Source organism: Balaenoptera physalus (assembly GCF_965194825.1).
Source record: "Balaenoptera physalus genome assembly, chromosome: 5".
Classification (NCBI taxonomy): Eukaryota; Metazoa; Chordata; class Mammalia; order Artiodactyla; family Balaenopteridae; genus Balaenoptera; species Balaenoptera physalus.
In genome coordinates, this window is record NC_138884.1 from 31539635 (window position 1) to 31554968 (window position 15334).

The following is a 15334-nucleotide window of genomic DNA, read 5'->3' on the forward strand; positions in this document are numbered from 1 at the left end:
AGTTGGGGGGACACACACTCTTTGTCACCAGCTGTTAACTGTCTCTGTTCTTTCACAACAAAGGGACCTCACTCTGGAGCAGAGCGATTCATTTACTTTCTCACTCACAGAATCGGGACGATTCCCCACCCTCTCCTCCAACCAGTACACACAGGAGCAAGCACCTTGGGGGCCTCAGGCCACAGCCCCAGGGGACCCTGACAGGTGCCAACCACAGCTCGCCCCGGAACCAGGTGGCAAAGGTCATGAGGCTGAAAGCTTCCGTCGTCCCTGGGAGCAGTGCGGTGGGGCAGATTCCATTTCAGGAGTGTCCTGACATCTATTGCCCCGGGAGAGGACAGGAGCTAATCCAAGAACAGAAGCTCCGGAAGCAGCTTCTGGAAAAAGGAAAAGGACAGAGCCCAGGTTCTAAAATCAAACAGGGAGCCCTGGATTCAAAAGCGTCTGTGCCCAAGTCCTGTATGCGGCTCTCCTCTTCCACCCGATCCTGGCCTGGCTATATTTAGTGGCAGAAAAATGAGTGACCGTTGAAAAGAAAAACAGTGGATGACGTGTTGATGGTCACACTTAGAATGTTATTAGAGCTAGACCTTCCCGGAGGGGCGAGAGCTCGCATTTGACCTTGGAGGGAAGGCTCTCCCCTGCTCTCCCAACAGAAAAGCTCTTTCCGGGATCATCTGTCCTCTCTTTAGCCCGACATGGGCTTAAAAACCCTTCTTGGTCGGCTACCGTCAAGAAACACTTGACTAAAGCGTGTCATTCTTTCCAGGTCACATAGACACCTGCTTTCTGCTGGTCATCCTTCACAGAGAGAGCATGTCACCACCCCAGGAGGTGGGAAGTATAAGGGCTGTTGTATCACTGGGTCCACCTCCTGGAAGCAGCTGGACAAACACGAGGACACTTCGGGAAGCATCTCCTCCACCTCACTGAGGGGACCAGGCAGGCCGGGGGTGGGGGGGGCGCTTACCTAGGAGGCAGCTCCTTAGCTGGCAGGCCTGAGACTAGAGAAAGTCGGCGCCCTGACCCTTGCCTACTTCTTGCCGTTTCTTCACCCACGTTCCCGATCTCAGCCCTCCTCACCTTCTCTGTTCAATTTTAGCTTATGAATTCCGCATTTAATTCCTGTATGCTCGCTCATCCAGGAAAGTTGTAAAAGACTTAATGGAAATCTAAGATAACCCCGAGGAAGCTGGAGGCATTTACAAGCTCCTTCCGCAGCAAGCCATAAAAACATTTGCATGATATATGAAGGAGGAAAGGCAGGCTTTCAGAAAATTGTACAGTGCCTGAACCCAGTAAGTACTGCAGTTGTTGAACAAATAAAGTAGAATCCCATTTTTCCTTAAGTAGCTTTATGTAATCGATATAGAAGGATACAGATTAGGATGATAATGGTTATTTCTGCGTGATGGGATTAAGGGCCAGTTTCAGATTCTTTTTATCAGTTTTTCTAAATTCTCAACACTAAAGCTATGTCATGAAGAGAGAAAAGCAATAAAATTTAGAGTAATTCTTTCATGCCATGTCATCGATTTATTTCTAAATGTAAATATATATTCAGATGGCTTTTGGATAATAATTACTACAGTAGCTGCATTTATTGAGTGTTTCTCCATGCTGGGCATCATATTAAGTGCTTTATATCTGTTATCTCATTTAACCCTTAAAACAAGTCCGTGAGATAGATCGTATGATTATTATCTCCACGAGCAGAAACGGAGCCTTGGAGAGGTTAAATGATTCACCCAAAGCTCCACAGCTACTGAAAGTCACGGAACCGAGATTCTAACTGAGGTATTTTTTTTTTTTTTACCACGCAGTTTGAGATCTTAATCTATAGGCTATACGGCCCCTACTTCTGAGGTAGGGCTTGTTTTAGAAAATCTATCCATCTTGTAGCCTCTGGAGCACAGAGCAAAGAATATTCATTCCTAAGCCCACAGCCATTACATTTCTCTGTAGACTATGTTTTCAAAATCTACCAAAATGAAAGTATGCCTCATCCAAATTAAATCATGAATTCTTTGATCAAAGCAAAAAACACGGGCCCATAAGTGAGGTGGAGAACAGAAAAGAAAGCGGACACCATCTGATGAAATCAAACTTGCATAAGCCCCTCTCACACTCCCCTCCTCAAAAGCTCAACAGGTTGGGACACCATGAGTTTGAATAAAGTAGTCATTTCACACCACTGCTTTATTGTACTGGTTATTGATTTGTTCTGAAAGCATTCTAAGACCCCACGACCCACAGATCCCTGGCTGCTCTCATCTGCAACGCTGTCATGGCCGACGGTCTGTATCATCAAGGCACCCAACTCATCTCCCTGTAGTTTCAGGGTCAGCAGTTCCTGCTGTTGAAAACCCAGCTTTTTTTTTTCCCCATGGGTTTATAAATAGGTTGTTTTAAGTGACCCTGAGCTGAAAACAGGCTTACAAGGTGTCAGGCCAGATGCAAGTTTTCTGCTCACTGAAGCTTTAAATTTACCAGACCTGATTTCTAAACACAGAGTAGGAGACGGTAACAAAAACAAATTTTAGTTTTAAAGGCATTTCTTTGGAAGGCTCATCCTGCTAATGAAATCCACTTTGCAGGTGTAAAATACAAGATTTTACGCTGGGAAAGAGTTGACAGAGGATGAGGAGGATGCAAGTAAAACACTGAGTCGGCTCAGTAAAATTCAACCAACCAGAACCCCTGGTTAAATGGATTCTGAAAATGAAGGGCCTGCTACTCCCTGGAGACAAAGGCAAATGGTAGAAAACAAATTATATCATGGCTTTAATTTTTTTTTTTTAATTTTCCAAGCAATTTCCTAAAGTCAGTAGAGGTTCTGTCTGATCATACCTTTTTAGATCAACAATTCTAAACAGTGATTACTGATCTATTCAGAAGGATAAGACTGCAATATTTTGAAAAAAGCAAACACCTCAATTATGTACACATGCTCTACTTCTTATGGCAGGAAAGTAAACACTTTATAAATAATGTCAACAGTGAGACAATATTGCAAACATCAGTGAAAATGATGGTTATTATTATTAAGGTGTTCAGCAACAGCTATTGAAATTAAATAACTACCACTGAACATTTCTGTGTCAGATACTTTGCGAATACCTTCTTAAATATTAATGATATCCCTTCCAGACGAACATAATCATTCCCATTTAACAGATGAGAAAATTAAGTCTGAAGACTCATTTGCTCACCACTTCGCTAGTAAGTTACACAATAAGATTTAAAGGCAAACCTGTCAAATTCAGAAGCCATGCTTTTTTGATCTCTTGGGTTTCCTCTTTGCATTCCTTAGCATTAACAGGGTCTGCTAAAAAGTTTCCCCCCAGCTCACATAAGAGTGACACATAGTCTAGTCAATTCCCTATATGCTCATTACAGGCGCAAGTCCCCCAGTCGCTCCTAATAGGACACTGAAAACAATGTCTTTAGATGTTTGCTAAGTGTGATCCCGGGAATTATGACGGCTCAAACACCGTCAGCCTCAAGGGGACTCAGTCTTGTCAGGAGTAGCCCCCAAGCCTCCCACAGGGTGAAAGTTAAAGCCCAGGTGTCTTTCAATGTCCTCACGCTCCCTATAAGGTGTCTCTGGGTGTGCCTCTGGGTGTGTAAGCTGGACGGCAAAGCAACAGCAGAAGAGGGCATTCCCTCCAGGAAGGGGGGCAGGTCCAGCAGTCCTTCCCGAACCCGTCTTTCCCTGCTTCTTGCTCTCCCCTAACTTTTCCTCCTAGTGCCCCAAAATGCATCACCGTGCAAGGCCAGGTTAGGCTGTTGCTTCCCAATAGGAAAGGATGGTTCTACACTACGTATATTATTTGGATACTGAAGCTGCTCTCTGCTTTAAGTTCTGGGTTGTCGAATGGACTTGAAGACGCTTATAATGAAATCCTTTACAAGATCCTTTTCAATGTGCTTCATTTGCATTGCAATCTACCTTTCAGCACTGAGCTCTGGGCATGGGTCTGTGCAAGGGCCCTGGCTGTGCCTGCCTCGCCGTGAGGCCCATCCGCAGGTGGCTTACCTTCATGTGGGATTTGAGGTTGTCCTTGCGAGCACACCGGAATGGACAGAGCGGACACTGATGACTTTTTAAACCTGTGTGAATCACCATGTGCCGCTTCCAGTAACTCTTCCTTTTTATAACCAAACCACATATGGGGCACTGGAAAGGCTTTCCGCTTTCCTCTTCTGAGGCTTGGAAGAAGGAGAAAGACAGGAAAATTAAGGAAAACAAAAAGGCACATTGCGTCCAGCGCTAATTCACATGCATTGCTCTATAAAGAACACTAACAAGGAACTGGGGGGCTTCAGGGGGTTTTTTGTTTGGTTTTGGGTTTTTTTTTGGTTTTGGGTTTTTGGGTTTTGGGGTTTTGTGGGGTTTTTTTGGGTTTGTTTGTTTGTCTGTTTTTGCTTCGTTTTGTTTTGTTTTTTGCCATTCCAAGACTTTATATCCATGAGGAAGCTTTATTACTGCTTTTCTTCAGGTAGAAACCCACGTTCATCTCATTACTTCCATCTGGCCTCCATTTTTCAGCATCTGATCATCCTGCCTTGGGAAAGCCCTGCTTCCAGAGGCCATCCCACACTTCGGAGGGCATCTGTCCCAGCTCAGCCCAGAGAAGCCTGACTTCAGAGCCTTTGTTTCCTGAAGGAAACTGCCAGACTCGAGTTCACATCTGAATTCCTGAACTTGGAAAAGGGTAAGAAATAAAGACAAGTCAAATGGGACCGAGAAAAACACCACAGTGAAAACCAAACAGCCATCATAAACCTCACAAGCCCAACTCCAGTGGAGACAAATTTCAGGCTCCTACTGCTGACTTGTTCAGTTTCGGCTTCAGCAGATGCTGCTGCCAGTTTGGCCATCTTAAGGTCTTAAGGTCAGGGGTTGCCACCCTCTTGCTTCTGTCCCTCTGGTGGCCACTGAGATGCACTGCCCTCCTCTGCCCAGCGACTGGGCCCCACTACTCACTTTGGGAAGAGCTACAGCCGGGTAGCTGCAAATGCTTCCATTTTTCAGGAAAGTCAACAAACCAACTACTTCCTCCAAGGAAAGCTGAGATCACTCTCTCCTCCACCAGCCCCAAAGGGGAGGGTGTCTATTGTGACACTGTGTTGCTACACATCTGGTCTATCAACTTATACTGCTCAGGGCCACACTAGCCTCTGCGATTTAGGGATATAGGAACTAAAAACGAGTAGAGTTAAGGACTCAGACTGTCTGTTCTTAATCATGAGGGATCAGGAACATTTCCAAACTGATTCAATAAGTTGTAATACGCTCATGAAATAAAATATGAGAAACCATTTTTAAAAATGAACTAGACCTATAGATGCTAATATAGAAACATGTCCAAGATATTAGAGTTGGTGGATAAAGCAAGAATTGAAACTATGTGTCTAGGGAGATTCTATTTTTATTTTCTAAAAAATAGGAATCAATTGCTTCTCAGACCATTAGGTGAAAGGTTGGTAGGGGACTTTCTAAAGGATGAATCAAGCTGACAACACCTAAAACCATTAATCTCAACATCACTAAAAATGGGACAGACATTGTGTGCCCTCTGATAATCCATCTATGAAATATTCTTACAAAATATTTAATCAAGCTTCTAGATAACTAGTAAATTTACTGGAAATACAGGTTGTTTTTTAGAAATGTTAAACACACCAAGAGGGATGGAATCAGCCAAATTCAGAATGTGGAACATTCTGTAGGACAGATGACCCAGTTTCTTCAACAAGTAACTGGCATTTTAAGAAGGGAAGAGGTTATAGATGAAAAGACACTTAAGAGACATATAAAGCAAATGCAAGGTGTGAAACTTATTTTGCTCCTGATTTGAACAAAGCAATTGTAAAAAGACACTTCTGAGATAATTAAGAAAATACTGATTATAGCCTAGGTGTTCCATAATACCATGTAGCAATCGTTGATCCTGTTAAATGTTGTAATAGTTATCGAGGCTATTTGTTTTTAAAGTCCTTCTATATATGTAAATATTTACAAGCAAATGAATATGAGGTCTGGGATTTGCTTTTAAATACTTGAGCAAAAAGAGTAAAAAAAAGAGGGGAATAGGAAGAATGGGATGAATAAATGAAACAAAAAAATGATATCTTATTTTTAAAAAATGATATTTTATTTGTATGAGAATTGTCTAGAACCGTACCCAGGAAAACATTAAGCAGTTCATTTTAAAGGACTGTGGATTAAAGGGAAGGAGTCATGGCGGGAAACTTTTGTTTTCATTGTATATTCCTCTGTACCATTGGAATTTTTTAATATACGCATTACTTTCATAATTTTAAAAGGAAATATTCCCAAGGGTATACTTTAAAATAATCATATTATGTATTCATGGAGTCAACTGAATCTCCACATGCAAAGAGCCACTTAAAATGGATGGAATCAGAAGAGTTCTGGAATAAAGTCGGGGCACGCCAAAGATGCCATTTTTACAGGTGTAAGCAATATTGGTTAGCTCAACCAAGCACCTGGAAAAAGAATCCTCTATCTGAAAATATACCCTTCAAGTCTGGAAATTCTCCTTGTGATGTGTTCCATCACAAGTATTTCCTTTTTTTGATTGGGGGATGGGGTGGGGACTGAGGATTTCCTTTTGCTCTAGGAAAAGCACACTTCGCAGAGGCCTATAAACACGCTTTTTATAAACCCACGCGAGCTTTCCTGCTGCGTCTCGTTGTTGATTGCCTCTGCTGACCTCTCCTGACCTATCCCTAATTCGGCCTCTCACTTTCAATCCTGTATTGTCACTCCCTCCACTCTGATACCCTGATCACAAAGATGACATGTTGAACAACAGATTTGAGAGAAAAGACCGAATCAGGCCCCTAGGTGAGATTAGTGTCATAAGCCAGAGGGGGGGGGAAATGATGATGTCTACTTGGGGTTGTAAGAACATCAAAGTAGTAAGAAAGAGATACACAAAGAGGCTTCCACTAATTCCCATCTTCAGGAAGTACTTCCTACCGTCTAAACCCTAAACGGCCTAATTTTACACGATTGTCTGGGAGAGGAGAGAAAAACTGAGATGTCCTCCACTGACCTGAGATTTCCTGGCACATCATAGGAAGGCCATCGAAGGGCATTTACTGACAAGAGGAAAACTGCTGGCTTCCCCCAGAGAACTTGCTTTGCCTAATGTGATCAACAGGCTTCCTATTTTTTACTGACGCCCTCCCAGCCCCTACCCTAATCACCTATTCGACATGGCAAATGGATCACAGACTGCGCTACATTGAACCCTGCATATTCATATTTCATATAAATGTATCTTATTTGGGAGCTATGCTTCCTGAGCTTTAATTAATAGCAAAATATACATGCATGGTGCACAAATTAGAGTGTCCTTGGATTGACCGGGAAAAAAGAATTCAAATACTCATACTGAAGAGAAACTAACAGCAAGATATGTGGTCAAATAGCTACACTCCTGTATCTATTTGACATTTTTAACTGATCGCTGCAGGAAAGGAAGACAGAAGCCAGTGATAAAAGTAACCAGAACACAAAGATCGAGTTTAAAAATTGGCCAGTAATTTCCCCTGGTAATATCTGCATTTTTATTTATTAAAAAAATTCATATTTTAGTAGGATGCCCTCCACACGTATACGATGTTGTTAACTACTTTAGAGAAAGGAGGAAGTAAGGATGGACTCTATTTTGTATGCCAAAATATTTTCAAGGAACTGACAGCTGTAAATTTCACTCAAATTTCGAGCCTAAGGAAATACGACCACTTCCTCAGAATGAACCACACATTCTCGAGGCAACAGGATTGAAGTGTTCATAATTTTACCTAGTTTACAACTGTCCGATGAACAACCTCCCCCAGATACACCACTAGTTAGTACCACTGCAAACAAAACTAAATTCCACCAAATGCTGCTAGACCTGGTGGGATGGATAGCTGCTAATTTGCTCCCTTGGAGAAAACATTTTCTCTTTATAAGCAATAATATTATTGGAATAAAAAGCAATACTAAATGTGTGTAAAAGGCCTGTCATGCAGTAAATGGAGGCTATCTGTAGTAGCTATGGTAAGAATAGTAGTGACAATAAACTCTTCCCTCCAAAGCAGAACACTTACCACCAGAGCAGATGTAAATTTTTTTTAAATTAATTAATTAATTAATTTATTTTTGGCTGCCCTGGGTCTTTGTTGCTGTGTGCGGGCTTTCTCTAGTTGCGGCAAGCGGGGGCTACTCTTTGTTGCAGTGAGCGGGCTTCTCAATGCGGTGGCTTCTCTTGCTGCAGAGCACGGGTTCTAGGGCTCACGGGCTTCAGTAGTTGTGGCGCAAGGGCTCAGTAGTTGTGGATCGCGGGCTCTAGAGCGCAGGCTCAGTAGTTGTGGCGCACAGGCTTAGTTGCTCCGCGGCATGTGGGGTCTTCCCGGACCAGGGCTCGAACCCGTGTCCCCTGCATTGGCAGGCGGATTCTTAACCACTGCGCCACCAGGGAAGCCCCCAAGCAGATGTAAATTTAAACAATTGACATCACATAAGAAATATGTAGCTCAGGGCTTGGCCCAACATGGCAGATTATTCCCGGAGCCAAGAGGAAATAAAAATCAGCAGCAATACACTGTACTGTAGGTGCAGCTCAGCCCGTGCAGAACTCTGATGGCCAAATTCAGCTCACAGGGGAAACAGAAAGATGGAAAAGATGGAAGGAGAAAAGAAGAAGAGTGGAGGCAGGAACTGGCTAGGGCAGAGCTGGAAGTCCTTACCTAGTGTCTCTAGCATCGAAAACAACGCCGGGGACCAAGTACAATTCAGTCATTGTGTGTTGGACCATAATGAACTTAAGTGGAAAGGGCTGGGTCAAGAGAGTATCAAAAAATGAAACATGGGCTGGAAGTGGAAGAAAAAGGCCCAGGAAGCTGTCAGTAAGTCCCAGCGGAAGTATGTTAACCCAAGAGCACATGCTTTTCACAGAGTATGCCAATACACATCTTGAAAGAATGAGTATATAAACCATGATGATCACATACTTATAGAGATGTTCACATACTCATAGCTCACTTATTTTTAAAATGAATTTTGGAGCAACTAATGTTAAAAATGCATGCAGTGTGACTACCTCATTAATAAAGTACAATGACATATGTCATCTATTTACAATGGACAGGATCTGTCCAAGGCAGAGAGACAATCTTGCAGAAGGTTTGATAGGGAATTTTAAGAAGCAACATATTTAATTCAAAAACAGAAAAATTTTTATTTTGAGTTGATAGACAAATAAAGAAAGTAAAAGCAAGGAATTTTAAAGCGGGGAACAATCTGGGAGGATAAATTCCGACCAGCTCAGTGCACAGTTGAGGAAACTGAACTGAGATTTATGCTTATTATGGTCCCTCTGCTTGTTAGTGGAAGGATGGGGATGACAGCCAATCTCTTCATGTCCGGTTGGCGCTCTGCCCTATTGTCTATACATAAAAACTTCATTCGGTTAAAAACAAAAAAAAATCATGGAGGGTTTTAACTAAATCGCTATAACTCAAGGTAGGTAATTCTTTCAACAAATGTAATTGTTTTGTAGGCTTTGAAATCAAACTTTGCCTTGTTATATCCTAAGCGGCAAGATAATTTGCAAGTGGGTCGTTTCTGCAAACAGACCTTTCCATACACATCGAAGGAGTTTAAGATGCCAGGCGGCCCTGGGTGTGTTTAATCCCTGCACCATCCGTCCCCCCTCTAGGCCCACTAACCTACTAGTGCGTATCTCTGTAGGATAAGCCATCATCCTCCTTCCTAACCATATACATGGATTTAACATCTTTCCATGGAATTTCTTGGGCATGTCTCTCAACTCCTATTTCAGGGAAACAAAACCTATGTTGGCAATGGATGTCACAGGGTCTTTCTGCTGTTACTGACATCAAGATAATCGATGCATATTTTAACAACTGGTAAGCATTCAGTAAAACTAAGAGAGAAGTCTGATATCTAGAAGCAGTCTAAGTTTAAATCACTGGGGAAATATAATTGAGATCGGTGACAGATAGTTCTGAATCTTGATTAAAAAGTGAATTTTCTAAGGAAGTCCCTCTATGCGATCATCCCCAGATTACGGCTCTAATAACGATGGACCTAAGGGGAGTATCAGAAGAGGTGACCTGACTTTCTGGACTTTCTCTGCTTTTGCAATAATGTTAATAACATCTCATAAACAGGAATAAAAACAGCAGCCAGAAAACTGTATCTATTGACCCGGGAAATATTCTTAGCTCTCAGCTATATGAGACCAGCTTGCTTCTAAGCATATTTAAATTTTACTCAGGAAAATAAGATGCTTTGGAGACACTCTCTCGGAAACTCGCCTAGTGATTTCTTTTAACCAGGAGCCTGGCATCCTGGGAATCTTGTTGGCCTTCTACAAGAAACTTTGTCTTTAAAATAAAAACCATTTATTTTGTTCTGAGCTGCAACAGAACAGTAGCTTCAAAGAGAATTGAGTCAATGTGTGACATTTATCTTTAGAGTAAATGGACATGATCTTCTCTCTATCATGTCCCCTTTCAGAGGAGCAGTGTGGCATGTGCCGGGGCGCAGGGTCACATGAAAGAAACCTCCTCCTCCAGTGTCACCTCTCCTTGCAGGGGGAACGGCTATCGAGTGGTGGACTCTTTAAGGAATTAAATACACCATGACCTGGCAACAACCGAATCCTGTTCAAATAAGACAAATAAGGGCAGACCTAAAAGACACTTTTTTTTCTCATGGTTTGGACTTCCCGTGACCTAAAGAAGGTCAAAGAAATGCTAGTGTCTAAATGACTCAAGACAGGACTGGCTTTTCTAGCACATCTCCCTTTGTAACTCCAGAATCAACTTTATATGCCCTTTTTGCAACATTTTGAGAAACAGCTTTAAAATGTAGAGCCCCCCTTGAAATCGGAATGGTGTGTAACTTATTTCTGTGGATTCTTTTTTTTTGGTTATTATTTGTTTATTTAAGTAGTAGGCAACAGAAACCCTTTCCCTGCTGTGAGAAGTCGTTCCACCTACTTATTTTGAATTAAACTAAGATTTCTTTCTAAAGTAAAGGAAAAAAATAATCACGAGAACTGTTTAGAAGTGTGGGTGACAGCTCTCACTGCATTCCCATAATGCTTTTTAGGTAAAGTCAAGTCACATCCAAATCCAGCCCCCAGGTGGCCCTGAAACCAACAGTACCGTGTGGAGAAAGGGAGAGGAGGGGGCAGACGGAGAAGACCCACCTTCCCTTCCACTCCTCAGATTCAAAAACCAGTGATTCAAGTAACACCAGCCAAATTATCTCTCCATGGTACAAAGTAAATAACAAAATCAGATATTCTATCAACTTCTTAACCCATAATCCAGTTAGGATGCTGGGAAACAATGACATTCACTTTAAGTGAAAAGTGCACAGAGGCACCCCCTCTCCTATTTCCAATCCATGCAGTAAGGAACAGAACTTGTCCACCAACCTAAATGTCCATCAACTGATGAATGGATAAAGATGTGGTATATATATATATATATATATATATATATATATATATATACACGTACACACACATACATATACACACACACACAATGTAATATTACTGAGCCATTAAAAAGAATGAAATAATGCCATTGGCAGCAACATGGATGGACCTAGAGATTATCATACTAGGTGAAGTAAGTCAGACAGAAAGACAAATATCATATGATATCGCTTATATGTGGAATCTAACTTATTTACAAAACAAATAGACTCACAGACATAGAAAACAAACTTATGGCTACCAAAGGGGAAAGGAAGGGAGGGATTAATTAGGAGTAAAGGATTTATAGATACACATCACTATATATAAAATAGATAAACAACAAGGATTTACTGTATAGCACAGGGAACTATATTCAACATCTTGTAATAACCTATAATGGAAAATAATCTGAAGCTGTACACCTGAAACTAACACAATATTGTAAATCAACTATGGTTTAATACATAAAAGTTCTAAAGAAACAGAACTTGAATTTAGGATGCGCCCACATGGACACACAGGGGATCATTTCAAGAGCCCTCGTGTTTCTCTTTGCAGCGATCTTTTCTCTTGCGTGAGTTTTACCAAATGAATTTTTTTTTTTTTTAATACAATCACTCAGTCAATGGAGCTGCTTTGCCAAGTCTTGCACTGTGAACAGAGGCATGTGCGAAACAGGGGGCACAGGTCCCTGTCCATCAGCAAAAAGGGTGGCAGAGCCCCATTCTGAGAAGTTCTTTTCTCTCTTCTTTCAGTTGGAACATGTTCATTGATTCAAATATTAAGTGTTTCAGCAACAGAATGAATTCAGTAAAGAAAAAAGAAAAAATCAATTTCTTATAGATCTCCATATTCAATTCTGCTGAGAAGCCTGTGGAGGTATGGGCACGGATTAAGTGCATTTAAACCAAAAAGGGAGCACATCTCATTCCTGGAGTGTAGATCCTGCAACAAAACAGGCAAACAGTCTATCGCCCACCCTGGAAGCTCGTGACCTCTCTCTCCTCTTCACGTGCATCTAGTCACTTGAGTGAAAAGATCACACTTCATAACTATTGCTGGTTACACCCAAGACACTTGAAAATTACAAAGCCATTAGAGTCTGCCGTCAGGAGAGAGTTTTATCAGTTCCTTCTTTCCAAGCCTTTAGCCATCTAAAGTTTATTACTAATTTTGTGTAAGCTTTTCCAAGTAACTAATGTCCAGGTGAATTTACAGGAGAAACATCATTAATACAGTTATTTAATAACCAGATGGAGAATACTTATAAAGTGACATTTTACATAGATAGCCATACCTCTCTTTCTGCTGTTACCCCTAAATGAAATTTCTATAAACCAGGAGTGATTTATTCCCTTGCAAAATTACCCCACTCCCTCTGCTTGTCTCCCATTTCCTAATTTTAGCCATTTCTCTCTTTATTTCCCCAGATGGCGAGTGAGAAGTGAAGAGTAGGGAAACTCAGAATTAATCAACATTCCAGGATTTTATTGACACTTCAGAAACCCTGGAGTGAGCAGTTTGGATCACTTAAAGAGTCATAAAAGTTCCACATATCCATTTTCCTAGTTCTGTTCTGCTGTTTACACAAGTTTTCAAGTAATTATAATGAGTGCATATAGCTCACTCAGCAATTTAAATGGAAATTTGTCATAAATGCATCAAACTGATGTTAGCTGTGATTGTTCAGTCAATTATTTGCCATTCTAAGCCCCTGTCATCAACATGGCTGCAAATAATCAAAAGTTGGCTAGACGCACACAATGGCAGCGTTTCTACTGATGAGGACACACATGGCCCACTTCCTGTTCCAGTCTGGCAGGATATCCTCAAGAGACATCCGAAACTCCATATATCCATCTCTGGGACCCTGCATTTACCAAGGGCATAATTTAGAAACAAACCAGTACAAGAAATGATGTTTCCACTGTGAGGACTCAAGTGACTAAATTTCTCCCTCGGATGAATAACTGTGAATGTCAAGGCTCTATAAAGCGGCCACTTCTCCTTTGGAAAGACCGTCTCCACAAGAAAAACCCATGATTCACATTTTCCACATGCACATTCCTTCAGAATCTGATTGGACTGGAATAAAATAAAGCATTTGCAGGAAATGCTTTGATTACATCTGAATGACAATACTCTTCAGAGTTCTTGTGTGACAAGAAATTATGGAAGAACAAGATAAGTCAAGGCTTACGTTCCACCAAAAATTAATATAAATGCTAACAGGAAAGTATACAGTGTGGTACATTAGGGCAGAATAGCTACTGCTGGTACAAAAGTCCATTTGTCATGGAGGCAGTAGGACGGTAAGCTCTCTCTTGTCAACTGTTTCAAAAGCAGTGAGTTTTTCTTCTCCCCTCTGTTCAGTGATGCCATGCTCTCCATGACAAAGGTGCTTTGATCTTCCCCTATTAAATATATCTTGTGTGGACCTAGCCGGAACTTGCTAAGAAAAAGAAAAAAAAATCATTTCTATGCAACGGAGGAGTACTGTATGTCTCTAAGAGTATTCATTACCTTTCATAACTAAAGCTATTGGTGAAGTTTTTTGTGTCACACATACATGAAAGAACCCCCTAGGCTGCTTACTTAAAATATTTTGTCATGCTCCTGCTTTTTTATTCCTGCCTCAGATCAGATGGGGAACCCAAGCGAAGAAGGCAATGAATTAGACGTTGCAAATGACAGGTAAAAAAAAAAAAAAGACTTACAAGATGATGGAAATGAAAGCATCCATACCTGAGTTGGAGGGTTTAGACACTCTTCCCTTAGGAACTGGGAGTAACAATAATTCCAAGGATTGTGGCGGAGGTGGCGGAGGTGGCGGAGGTGGCGGCGGGGTCACTTTGTCTTGCTTCTTCTCTGAAGGCGGTGGCGGGAGAGGGTCCTCAGGCACCAGTGATGATTTCTCAGCCAGAAGGGTCCCGGCAGCCCTTGCTGCGACCTCTTTCAGAAGGGCCGCCGAGGAGGTCATGGAAGCCAGGGAAAGGAAAGAGCTGGCCGGGGGCGGGTGTTCCTGGCCAGGAGTCAAGCTTCTCTCGCTGACTTTCTTGGATAAAGCTGCCAAGGTGGAGCTGGCAGACTGGGAGCTGAAAGGGGAGGAAAAGGACTCAAATCGCGTGGTCTCCTCTGTCCTGGTCAGCGATTTGTCCTGCAGAACAGCATTGGCTGCAGCTTTCAGTTTGAGGATGGCTGAATCCGGGGACAAGCCGCAGGTGGTGGTTGAGTTTGGCAACCACTTACCTTGATTCCATAGGAAACGGTTACTTGGAGTGTATTGGTCATTCTGTTCCTGCTTCTCAGCCAGCTTCCTGGCCAGCACGCTGAGCTGCTGGGCATGGTGGGACGGTGGGGAAAAGGAGAGATTCGAGCCGACGTTGACTGGGGACTCCACCCTGCCGTTGGCCGTGGCCGTGGCATCGAGCTTGAGGGACCCGGCCTCTAGCAGCCGCCTCAAGTTGCTGCTCAAGGGCTTGGTGGAGCCCGCGGGATCATAATCACACAAAGAAGACACGCCGGGGGAGAGGCGATCTGGACACTGCAGTGGGTCTCGCAGGACCTCACCGTCCAGTGCCACCAGCTCCAACGTGTGACTGCTGGGGGTCCCGCTTCCCAAGGAGGTGTCGGGGGAAGTGGACTGCTCCTGGATCCGGTCCTCCAGGGACAGCTTATAGTTCTCCTGGACTTCTCCATAGGATGCTTCCGACGGCGTCTCTGAAGAGTTCCCATACCAGTGTTCTCCTTCACTGAGTTCTCCCTCCGCCTCGTCCTGCCTACTAATATCT

At 42.5% G+C, this 15334-nt stretch overlaps 1 protein-coding gene across 4 annotated transcripts in view; it reads right to left on the reverse strand.

Moving 5' to 3' along the window:
- Positions 1-15334, reverse strand: part of ZNF827 (zinc finger protein 827) — a 205260-nt gene that overhangs the window by 123654 nt on the left and 66272 nt on the right. For all 4 annotated transcript variants that reach the window (XM_082463290.1, XM_082463291.1, XM_082463292.1 and 1 more), the window contains exons 2-3: positions 14289-15332; positions 4040-4212 (exon numbers count right to left, since the gene is read on the reverse strand). In XM_082463290.1, the coding sequence (XP_082319416.1) occupies positions 4040-4212; positions 14289-15332 (1217 nt within the window). The remainder of the gene's footprint in view (positions 1-4039; positions 4213-14288; positions 15333-15334) is intronic.